Genomic DNA, 12919 nt, shown 5'->3' on the forward strand with positions numbered 1-12919 from the left:
CTCTTGAAAGAATGTGAAGACTGCATCATCAATTTCAGGAAATTGCCCTTTCTTGGGTCCAGTGAATTTCTTTAGTGACACCTCACACCTGCTGATTGCTGCTATGTGATTCCGCCACAGTCGAACATTGCTTTCATCATCTCCAAAAATTGCAGAAGCTTTGCAGTTTTCCTTCTGCACTGCGCACCAAATAACTTCACGTTTGATCTATGCTGTATAAGAGATTCTTTTAGATTTCTGAGGTCCCTCTTCCGTAACTACGGTAGATGACAAACTGGAACAAACACCTCTCAGTTTGCCGGTTGGCATCACCATTTGTTACTACAGTGTTAATTTAAAAAAAAAAAAAAAAAATCAGTATCTTTTTCATGGTGAATAATAATGATTGTTTTAAAAGAAGCAAGAGGTTTCACAGTGTAGGAAAAGGCATCTATGGGATACATTGAGCATTGTGTTTGCAGTATTTTTAAGTAAGCTTTGGATCATTATTCTGGCTACATTTAATCTGCTAATCCGTTCCATCTAATATTCTGCCTCTTGCTGCTGAGCCATAAACTTGGCTGGATCATAGCAAGGGCTTACCAAGACAGTAGTCCAAGCTTTTTTTGTAGCTAATTTGCTTGGTCTGCCGGCTACCTTATTCACTGAATAATTTCCTGAAAATGTAACGACTGGCAAAGGCAAACTCCCCCTCAAGTGCCCCATGATGCATTGCCAGGCTGCAAAATAGGTCACAAATTCACTTTCTACTTTACCTTTCTGACCAAGGCACAGTTAGTCTATTGGCATTTTACAAATGGAGTTATTGAATGAACTAAACACTTTATTGTAATGATCTTAAAGTACTCCCTCTTTGCTATACCTTTATTTAGCAAACACATTCGTTAACAGCAACTTAAAAATTCTGCCACGGAGTAAAAAAAGTAAACAGCAAAATTTTAAACAAATCACATGAAACATATTTTATAGTTTAAAAAAAACAAAACACAAAATACTGCTTGTGGAAGGCAGATCAAGAGTGTGGTGCAGCACAATTTGATAAGCTTCAACAGCAAGGCACCTGTGGCTAAAAAAAGAACATGCAGGATTAAAATAATGGGATTCTTTTCTCCCCTAACAGTTGTAGCAAAAATATAACACATGTAACCTTAAAACTTACTTGTCATTTCACCTTTGATTCATGAATTATGTGTCAAGGCAGCAGCTTCCGAAAGGCACGTGTTGGTTGAGGTAGCTTTCATGACACTGAAAATGCTTTTTAAAGTATCAAATTTAAAGTGGTTATAATAAAAAGTCCACTTAATAAATGACAATGGAGGAAGAGGTTAGGAGCATGTGATGATACAGCACATTGCCACACCCACCACATGGCTGCAACGGGTAACACCTCAGCTGGAGTGCCAATTCTGCAACCAACCCCTAAGTTTTCCCTACAGATTGGAGGGCCTACTTGCAGGGCTGGATGCAGGTTAATGACAATACAAACAAACAATTAAAAATTATATAAACATTGATCGTGGATACCAACATTTATTTAGATGTTACCCTAAACCAGATACAACCAATATGTCGGTATTAGCACAAAATGCTTGTAAGTGAGAAACAGAAAGTTAAGATTTTGAATGACAAGTTTATGGCTTTGACAGACTTTAAACACTGTATTTAATTTCTGCTATGTTTGTTCATTTTAAATTAAACCTTACATTTCATGTTATTGCTTGCATAGAATATGTTTTGAAAAATATATGGCCCCACTACTTAATGACTAGTACAACAAGTTTGACTCTGTATGGTTTTAGATAATCTGTGATGCAAAAATTAAAGTAATCCCTCACTTATCGCGGGAGATAGGTTCCAAGGCCGACCGTGATAACTGAATTTCCGCGAAGTAGGGACACTATATTTATTTAATTATTTAACGTGTATCTGGACGTTTTTAAACCCTCCCACCATTTACTCTATTAAAAACAGGGACAACTGCTAAGCAATATGAAATCGGTAGATAAGTTTACACTTACTGTATAGCGAAGTACACGTAGCAGCTTGTAGGCGGTCATGACATCGTCGACCTTGTTGCAAAGATTCCTAAAGCAGATTCCATCCAGACTTGTACTGCCTTATCACGTCCACTTGCAACTCGTTTTGCACCTTGGTTAAAGGACACTGCGGACGTAGATCTTATATGCTTTTCCTCCTTTTTAAATAAAAAGAATCGATGTCCTGCAGCGGTGTAGCTGTTCCCTTCCTTCAACATATCCAAAACTTTTACCTTTTCTGCAATCATTTGCATCTTCTGTTGGTGCTTGGACATGGCCCCTGAAGCATTAGCACGTTAATGATGAATGAGTGAGATGAGATTTCCTGGTTAATGCAACACTCCGTCACTGAGCCAATCAGCAGCACACAGGAACTTAACTGCGTGCTCTGATTGGGTAGCTTCTCAGCCACCCGCCAATAGCATCTCTTGTATGAAATCAACTGGGCAAACCAACTGAGGAAGCAAGTAAAAAGACCCATTGTCCGCAGAAACCCGCGAAGCAGCGAAAAATCCGCGTTGTGAATTTAGATATGCTTAAATATAAAATCCGCAAAGTCGTGAATCCGCGAAAAGTGAACCACGAAGTAGCGAGGGATTACTGTACACTTTAAAATTTTGAAAACAAGCTGTGAGTAGGGTGGACACTAGGGGGCGCTTCAGCTCCCCAAACACCCAACACAAGCAGACTCAGGCACAAGCCTAAAATATACAGGAGAATTTATTTGCGGGTATCTCTTTCTTATCAAGTGTTTCTCACACCATAGACACAGTTAAAATCAGCACACAATATGCAGTACTCTGTAACAATGCTGCCTCTGTCTCCTTTCACTCCTCCTAATCCCAACTCTGACTCATGGAACTGACGCAAACAATTCATTTGATCTAACGCTTGGAAGTATTTCCGGTGTTTTGTACACGTGGTCAGAAATCATTTCTGGATGAAGCGGAAGCCCCAAGAAGTAGGGCTTCCCAGTTCCTTTACCACCTACTGGTTGCACACACAGAACCCAACAAGCATGAGTTGAAGAACTCCGGTTTCCCAGTATGCCCTGTGGGAATCTGAGGCACCGCTGCAACCTAGGGGGACTGCCATCTAGTAATCCAGGGGAGAGAGTACACAGGGCATTATTTCCCCCAAATCTTGAGGGTGTCATCTGTCTGTCCCTCACAGTAGTTTCACCTTCAGTTAAGATCTTCAACAGTTGTAGTGAAGGTATTTCATCTTGGAAGCATAAGTTTTTCCATGAAGCACAATGGTCTTTCATTATTTTTTGACCACACTAGACAATAACATTAAAATGAGAGATTAAACAGGCTGGAAAATGTGTGCCCAGATTCATGCATAACACTGCATATTCAAAGTACAGCTTGATTCTTGAGGTGGCATCATGCCAACTGTGTAGAGTCAGCATGATGTAAAGCAGATTAAGAACATGAATATACAATCTAAAAAGCATGGCTTCAACAAAGATGGAGAAATGGACAATGGAAGACAAAAGAGCCAAGTACCAACATGTTTAGGAGCTAAACATGATCAGTTTATCAGTCAGAAGCCTGCAAACCAGAAAGGTATAATAGGACAAAGAAAACAATTGCAGTGGTTAAGTGAACAGGATTGAGCCCAAAAGCCACATAAGCTAAAAGCATTGAAAGAACCAGATACCAGACATTAACACCTCTTAAGAGGGAGCTGGAATAAAAGGAGACAGGGAGTGAGAAATTGATAACATTCAAAAAGAAGAATGGTTGATGGAATCTTTCAAAGCATCTGAGAATGGGCTACAGGTATAGTATGATGGAAGGCCTCACAAGTGAAAAGGAACATAGGAAATGTTTAGGTACAGTTAGAGAAAAGTCAATATCATTTCAATAAGATCTTGGGGAAAGCCACCAGTCATACAAGTCATTCCACAAATGGTATCATCTCAGCTGAAGCCTGGAGTCAACTTTCAGCTGATTCATCTGCTACAAATTGCATTCATAATTACAGTCTGGATTTAAATGGGAAGATTGATGTAGGATGTTGAACACCAAGGATGAATGGACGTAAAGTCAACTAGAAGAATGCAGTACATTTATTGCTGGGTGGTGCAGCATGAAATGGCGATAACCATAATGATTAATTTCATCCTAAAACAAACACAACTGTTTCACGGATATGCAAACTAATCCAAATACTCCTTTACACCTAATAAAATACTATCTCAGACAGTGAGTAACAAATGTAAACTATACAGTTGCAATGGTTATTTGAGTCAAATAAATGTAAAAAGAGGCAAAACCAACTCGGTGTTTCCAAAGAAAGAAATTACCTGAATCAATCTGATAATATGGATTGCAGTAGGTTTCTGTTGATGAGTATATCACAGCATGTGCAATTTCTGATTCAGCTATAAGCCGTAAGCCTTTGCTAGAATGGGGGGAAACAAATAAACAAGCAGCTATTTTATAAATACACACATTATATTATACATATATACACAGTTATATATATATATACATACATACAGTTAGGTCCATAAATATTTGGACAGAGACAACTTTTTTCTCATTTTGGTTCTGTACATTACCACAATGAATTTTAAATGAAACAACTCAGATGCAGTTGAAGTGCAGACTTTCAGCTTTAATTCAGTGGGGTGAACAAAACGATTGCATAAAAATGTGAGGCAACTAAAGCATTTTTTTAACACAATCCCTTCATTTCAGGTGCTCAAAAGTAATTGGACAATTGACTCAAAGGCTATTTCATGGGCAGGTGTGGGCAAGTCCATCATTATGCCATTACAGTAATCCCTCCTCCATCGCGGGGGTTGCGTTCCAGAGCCACCCGCGAAATAAGAAAATCCACGAAGTAGAAACCATATGTTTATATGGTTATTTTTATATTGTCATGCTTGGGTCACAGATTGGCACAGAAACACAGGAGGTTGTAGAGAGACAGGAACTTTACTCAAACACTGCAAACAAACATTTGTCTCTTTTTCAAAAGTTTAAACTGTGCTCCATGACAAGACAGAGATGACAGTTCCGTCTCACAATTAAAAGAATGCAAACATATCTTCCTCTTCAAAGGAGTGCGTGTCAGGAGCAGATCATGTCACAGAGATAGAGAGAGACAAAAGCAAACAAATCAATAGGGCTGTTTGCCTTTTAAGCCGCGGTGCTTCACAAAGCTGTTGAAGGCGGCAGCTCACACCCCCTCCGTCAGGAGCAGACAAAGAGAGAGTTTGTTTTTCAAGCAAAAATCAATACGTGCCCTTCGAGCTTTTAAGTATGCGAAGCACCGTGCAGCATGTCCTTCAGGAAGCAGCTGCACACAGAAGGTAGCAACGTCCCTATCGTCTAGGTGTGCGAAAAGCCCCCCTGCTCACACCCCCCTATGTCAGCGCAAGAGAGAGAGAGAAAGTAAGTTGGGTAGCTTCTCAGCCATCTGCCAATAGCGTCCCTTGTATGAAATCAACTGGGCAAACCAACTGAGGAAGCATGTAGCAGAAATTAAAAGACCCATTGTCCGCAGAAACCCGCGAAGCAGCGAAAAATCCGCGATATATATTTAAATATGCTTACATATAAAATCCGCGATGGAGTGAAGCCGCGAAAGGCGAAGCGCGATATAGCGAGGGATCACTGTATCAATTAAGCAGATAAAAGGCATGGAGTTGATTTGAGATGTGGTGCTTGCATGTGGAAGATTTTGCTGTGAACAGACAACATGCGGTCAAAGGAGCTCTCCATGCAGGTGAAAGAAGCCATACTTAAGCTGCGAAAACAGAAAAAACCCATCCGAGAAATTGCTACAACATTACGAGTGGCAAAATCTACAGTTTGGTATATCCTGAAAAAGAAAGCAAGCACTGGTGAACTCAGCAATGCAAAAAGACCTGAACATCCACGGAAGACAACAGTGGTGGATGATCACAGAATCATTTCCATGGTGAAGAGAAACCCCTTCACAACAGCCAACCAAGTGAACAACACTCTCCAGGTGGTAGGCGTATCGATATCCAAGTCTACCATAAAGAGAAGACTGCATGAAAGTAAATACAGAGGGTGCACTGCAAGGTGCAAGCCACTCATAGGCCTCAAGAACAGAAAGGCTAGATTGGACTTTGCTAAAGAACATGTAAAAAAAGCCAGCATAGTTCTGGAAAAACATTCTTTGGACTGATGAAACCAAGACCAACCTCTACCAGAATGATGGCAAGAAAAAAGTATGGAGAAGGCGTAGAACAGCTCATTATCCAAAGCATACCACATCATCTGTAAAACACGGTGGAGGCAGTGTGATGGCTTGGGCGTGCATGGCTGCCAGTGGCACTGGGACACTAGTGTTGATGATGTGACACAGGACAGAAGCAGCCGAATGAATTCTGAGGTGTTCAGAGACATACTGTCTGCTGTCTGTACAGAACCAAAATGAGAAAAAGTTGTCTCTGTCCAAATATTTATGGACCTAACTGTGTGTGTGTGTGTGTGTGTGTGTGTATGTATATATATATATATATATATATATATATATATATATATATATATATATATATATATATATATAAGTTCGCCAAACTTTTGCCTCGGTTCACGACCACACACTCGGTATACGAACAAGCCAGTTTCCCTTTCGGTTTGCACATGTTCAGTCTCTCCCTGTGCAGCGAGCAAGAGAGAGACAGCGTGACACACACACGAGAGAGAGAGAGAGAGAGAGACACACACACACACACAGCGCGTGCAACCAAGTATTAAGTTGAGGGTGCCAATAATTTTGTCCAGCCCATTTTTGGAGTTCTGTGTGACATGATGTCAGATTTGGCTTTTTTTCTCTGTTTTTTTGTGTTGTTCCAATGCACACAAAGGAAATACACATATGTATACCAAAACATTTGTAACTGCAACAATTTTCTGGGAGAAATGGTGCATTTTTTGGGAAAATTCCAGGGGAGCCGATAATTTTGGCCATGATTGTATATTATATATATATATATATATATATATATATATATATATACACACACACACATATATATATACAGTGGTATGTCGGTATACATCCTTAATCTGTTCCAGATCCTTTGACTTATACCAAACAAATTTTTCCCATGAGAAATAAAGGGAAAATGATTAATCTGTTCCCATGAAAAAAAATCCTATTATTACTGGCATATTATACATTGATGGAGTTGTATAAAATAATTTAAACACTGCTTAACACTAAAATACATAAATGCAAAAGCAATTAGATGAAATAAATGAAAATTTAACCTCACTTTACTTTTTAATAACGTCTTGGTTTTTCACAATCGTAGATACCGCCATTCTCGGCATACAGTATGCAGCAGCCATGTCCCGGATACGCATGCCACCTTCATATTTTTCAACAGCCAATTCAAATTTACGCGAAAAAACACAAAATCACGTGAAAATTCACATAGAGTTATAGCGCGGGTTGTTCACTGAATGCTAGCAACTGGCGTACAGACGCTCGTGGGCAGCGTAGGGTAGCGCACGGTGTGACGATGCAGGTCTGCTCCACGCTCCTATATGTCCTTACGGGGAGCCCTGAACCCGACAGCGTCAGTAATGTCATCGAGATGTGCTGACAAATGAGGACAATTCTCAAATGAAGCCAGGGAATAGTGCAAGAATGCGAAGTGCTTTTATTTAAAACAAAAATCAGTGTCCAAACAAACAGTGCAGTGCATCTGGTTTCAATAAATAATTATTTAATAAATATCCATACGATCAAGTGTTCTCTGGGGATAAAAACAACAATAAATAAATCCGAGGTTAAAAATGCAGTCTCACTCTTTCTGATCACAGCCCACCTGTGCAGGTGCGACTCGCTCCAGCTTCCTCATTAACTCCCCCGCGGTCGTGCAATTGCGCCCACAGACAACAACACGGCTATACGGGTTAAAACCTGGCCCTTTTTTTGAAGCCGCAGACCCGCTATGCAACACGCAGTGTTCTAAGCACGCGAGTCATATTCCAAATAGAGGTTGTATACCAAGCAAAATTTTTTACGTCCAAACAGGACGTATACCAAGTTGGACTTATACCAAAGCAGACATATACCGAGGTACCACTGTATATGTATGCACACATACACACAACTCATCACTTTAGACTAAAGGAAACATCATGAATCTGTGCGACACAGCTACTAATAGGTGCAGAGAAAAGTTACTAATTACAAGGATACAAATTTATGTATCCACAACAAACAGAATACCTTTTTAATATCTGTGTAAGAGAATCAATCCATATGCTTGCAGAAGAACTCAAAGCAATCTGAGAATTTGTTACTTCAACACTGATGACACAGGTCCCTTCAGACTCTAACAAAGATGTGTTGATATCTCCTTCTTCAATAAGTGTGGCCTTACCACCCCCCAAGTGTAACAGGTAAATTTAACCTTTTGTACTGTTAAAATAAAAAGGGAAAACACAGTCAATACAGAAACTAAGGGTTTTACCTCACAAATCCAAGGCTTGTAGAATGATACAGTGCTCAATGCCTGAATCACAACAAAGCAAAAGAAATGTAAAACTCAAAAGAAAAATTCAGCAGTTGTTGCTAAAAATACATCAAGTGACTTAAACGTTATTACCATATATATTTGCGAATAGGCCTATCTGCAGGTAAATATACCATAGAATTTTGAACCAAAATACCATTAAAAAATGTGTAACCTGTGCATAAGCTGAATGTGAAAATTTTAAATGAAATCAGTTCTGGAAAACATAACATTAATTTTTAACCTAACTAATGACCTGATGCAATACTTACAGTATTTAACCAAAGTAAAAATTAACCTGCATTACTAAAAATAAAACTGATCTGCCTTACTGTGAAAGCTTATTTAAAAGAATTTTCTGTAAACAAGTATCTTTTTAAGTCATTATCTGTAACATCAGGCACGCATGCCCTCATGCACAAACAGTGAGAGCTTATGAGGAAGAAGCATAGCATGCAATCAAAAAGAACTGAATAAAAACATAAAAGTTATAAGTATACATCTAATCCTGCATGTGTCGAGGGATACATTAAATCTGCCCAATTTAGGATCACAGGAAGGACGTGATTATTGCAGCAGTACTGTGTGTAAGGCATGAAGCAAATATGGCAAACTGGTCTATTTTAGGGCACAATTGCACAGCCAAGCAGAAAAGATTGTGCTGTGGCATGTCTACACAAATTTCAGCTCAATCAGCCATAGTTTCAAGTGTAGTTTGAGAGGGGTTGCAACACCCTATATGCACTTAGGATTCAATTACAAATGCTGGCCAGTGAAACATTTAGTTTTCTTACAAAAGAAGAAAAAGTAATGCAAAACTAATGCACCGTTTTTAATGTATTACATTTTTAATATGTAATTCTGTAACATATTTACTTTTTTTGTAAGTAATGGGTAGTGATGAGCAAACATTGCCAAGTTCACTTCGCCATGAGTTCCCTGAAATCACGGAAAAAGCCAAGAACAATACTTGGAATGCACAGTCACATATAGTACACTAACTAGAGATTTTGAGCATCACTTGTCATAAATAAACACATTTCAAAAATCAGACATATAATATGGAAGCTGCACAACTAACTGTTCATTGTGGGGGTATTATATTGATGACTATTAACAGTTAAGATCAGGTGCTTATGATGAGAGAACATGCTGTAACTGCAACATTTACTATAAGTACTAATACTATTAAGTACTATGAGTACTAAATTCAAATATTAGTTTTTCAAAAGCAACAATTACTTAGAACATAAGAAATTTGTTAGGCAAAAAAACAGAAGTTAACAGAACCTAAAAATAAATAATTATAAAGGCTTATAATTGCATGACTTCAGCAGAGCAAACAAAGAATGTAAAACACATATCTGAACAAGTGCTCAAGGAGTAAAAAGTGATAAAGTACTTCAAAATAGTGATTAGAAATAAAGCAAATTTTGAAAAAAAAAAATAAAAAGCTAAATTCAGGATGAAAAGAAACATTTCAATTAGCAATCTTAAGGAAAACATTTTGTTCTTTATTTCAGCACAAAAGACTTGGAAAAATGGAAAGTACATCAGATCTGGTGTTTGTGTTTCTATTTTATGGGAAACAAAGATTTAACTCATATATCATTGTAATACTAATTTCTCCCTACCTGTTTCTCACTGAGAAAAAGAAAAGTCATTCCCTGAAATAAGGTTCTACGCTGTGGCTTTGCTTGGAAATCAATGTCTTCTGATTTCAAACAAGGTTCACCTAATGGTGAGTAAAATCTGCAAAAACAATTAAAATCTTTATTAGTCCTTGAAGTATATTACTTTTACATTTCAACAAACATGACCTAATATACAATAATGCACCAATATGATGTTCTGTTCTGTTCATGGAAGATTACACAATATAAAATGCTTATAATTCAAAATGAATCTCTGCTAATACCTTTGAAAATGACAGGCATTGTGTTAACAGTAACAGAAAATCAAACACATTCAGAAATACTGGATGAAACTGCTTTGAGAATCGAAAGGTGCTACATAAATAAAATGTACTATTATTAATTATTAAAAAAACACAAAATGAAAAAAACACAGAAGTTGTTACCACCCACAAAGGCATACATATAGTTTGAGATTACACATGTGAAAAATAAGAACAGTGGCACTTGTACTACATGATCTACACTGAAGATTAAGCACATCACTTATAAAATCTATCATAAGAAGCCAGACGCTAGCCAAAGAATAAGAAATACTTGTCAATTTACAATATTGCACTGTCTTTGAAAACAAAGAGTACTTAAAATTATTTTACTATATAACAACCACTCTTATAGTAAATACTGTATCATTCTGTGCTGAGTGAAAAGTGTATGGATTTTTTTCTTAAAGATTCTTTAGTGGCAATGGGAGGTGGTGGTCAGCAGGAGATGCCTCTTAGACAAGACTACAGTGAGACTTTTTTTTTTGTTACATTTCAAAATATATACATAACAATACAATAGTTATAATCAAGTAATAAGAAGCACAAAGTAATAAACCTCAAGTTGCAATATACAGTGGTGTGAAAAACTATTTGCCCCCTTCCTGATTTCTTATTCTTTTGCATGTTTGTCACACAAAATGTTTCTGATCATCAAACACATTTAACCATTAGTCAAATATAACACAAGTAGACACAAAATGCAGTTTGTAAATGGTGGTTTTTATTATTTAGGGAGAAAAAAAAATCCAAACCTACATGGCCCTGTGTGAAAAAGTAATTGCCCCCTGAACCTAATAACTGGTTGGGCCACCCTTAGCAGCAATAACTGCAATCAAGCGTTTGCGATAACTTGCAATGAGTCTTTTACAGCGCTCTGGAGGAATTTTGGCCCACTCATCTTTGCAAAATTGTTGTAATTCAGCTTTATTTGAGGGTTTTCTAGCATGAACCGCCTTTTTAAGGTCATGCCATAGCATCTCAATTGGATTCAGGTCAGGACTTTGACTAGGCCACTCCAAAGTCTTCATTTTGTTTTTCTTCAGCCATTCAGAGGTGGATTTGCTGGTGTGTTTTGGGTCATTGTCCTGTTGCAGCACCCAAGATCGCTTCAGCTTGAGTTGACGAACAGATGACCGGACATTCTCCTTCAGGATTTTTTGGTAGACAGTAGAATTCATGGTTCCATCTATCACAGCAAGCCTTCCAGGTCCTGAAGCAGCAAAACAACCCCAGACCATCACACTACCACCACCATATTTTACTGTTGGTATGATGTTCTTTTTCTGAAATGCTGTGTTCCTTTTACGCCAGATGTAACGGGACATTTGCCTCCCAAAAAGTTCAACTTTTGACTCATCAGTCCACAAGGTATTTTCCCAAAACTCTTGGCAATCATTGAGATGTTTCTTAGCAAAATTGAGACGAGTCCTAATGTTCTTTTTGCTTAACAGTGGTTTGCGTCTTGGAAATCTGCCATGCAGGCCGTTTTTGCCCAGTCTCTTTTTTATGGTGGAGTCGTGAACACTGACCTTAATTGAGGCAAGTGAAGCCTGCAGTTCTTTAGACGTTGTCCTGGGGTCTTTTGTGACCTCTCGGATGAGTCGTCTCTGCGCTCTTGGGGTAATTTTGGTCGGCCGGCCACTCCTGGGAAGGTTCACCACTGTTCCATGTTTTTGCCATTTGTGGATAATGGCTCTCACTGTGGTTCGCTGGAGTCCCAAAGCTTTAGAAATGGCTTTATAACCTTTACCACACTGATAGATCTCAATTACTTCTGTTCTCATTTGTTCCTGAATTTCTTTGGATCTTGGCATGATGTCTAGCTTTTGAGGTGCTTTTGGTCTACTTCTCTGTGTCAGGCAGCTCCTATTTAAGTGATTTCTTGATTGAAACAGGTGTGGCAGTAATCAGGCCTGGGGGTGGCTACGGAAATTGAACTCAGGTGTGATACACCACAGTTAGGTTATTTTTTAACAAGGGGGCAATTACTTTTTCACACAGGGCCATGTAGGTTTGAATTTTTTTTCTCCCTAAATAATAAAAACCATCATTTAAAAACTGCATTTTGTGTTTACTTGTGTTATATTTGACTAATGGTTAAATGTGTTTGATGATCAGAAACATTCTGTGTGACAAACATGCAAAAGAATAAGAAATCAGGAAGGGGGCAAATAGTTTTTCACACCACTGTATATCTGTAAAACACAGTTCAACCAAAAATACAATTAATGCAGCATTTTAATAAAAGAGTTAAAATACTGTGGAAAGCCAGCCCCCGGACACAGACAGACAGACACCGTATGTCCAAAACACATACGTTTATTACCACTAATGTACACCACAATACCTTAATTAGCCAAACTCAGTCTCTTTCCCTCTCTTTCTTTCCTTCATCTCTTCGAG

General features: G+C 38.3%; 1 protein-coding gene across 1 annotated transcript in view; it reads right to left on the reverse strand.

Annotated features, from left to right (window-relative positions):
- Positions 1–12919, reverse strand: part of nbn (nibrin) — a 92012-nt gene that overhangs the window by 34926 nt on the left and 44167 nt on the right. Inside the window, 4 exon segments of the mRNA XM_028817146.2 lie at positions 4351–4448; positions 8271–8423; positions 8425–8462; positions 10191–10308. Coding sequence (XP_028672979.2) covers positions 4351–4448; positions 8271–8423; positions 8425–8462; positions 10191–10308 — 407 coding nt within the window.

This window comes from Erpetoichthys calabaricus, chromosome 13 (assembly GCF_900747795.2).
Source record: "Erpetoichthys calabaricus chromosome 13, fErpCal1.3, whole genome shotgun sequence".
Taxonomy (NCBI): Eukaryota; Metazoa; Chordata; class Cladistia; order Polypteriformes; family Polypteridae; genus Erpetoichthys; species Erpetoichthys calabaricus.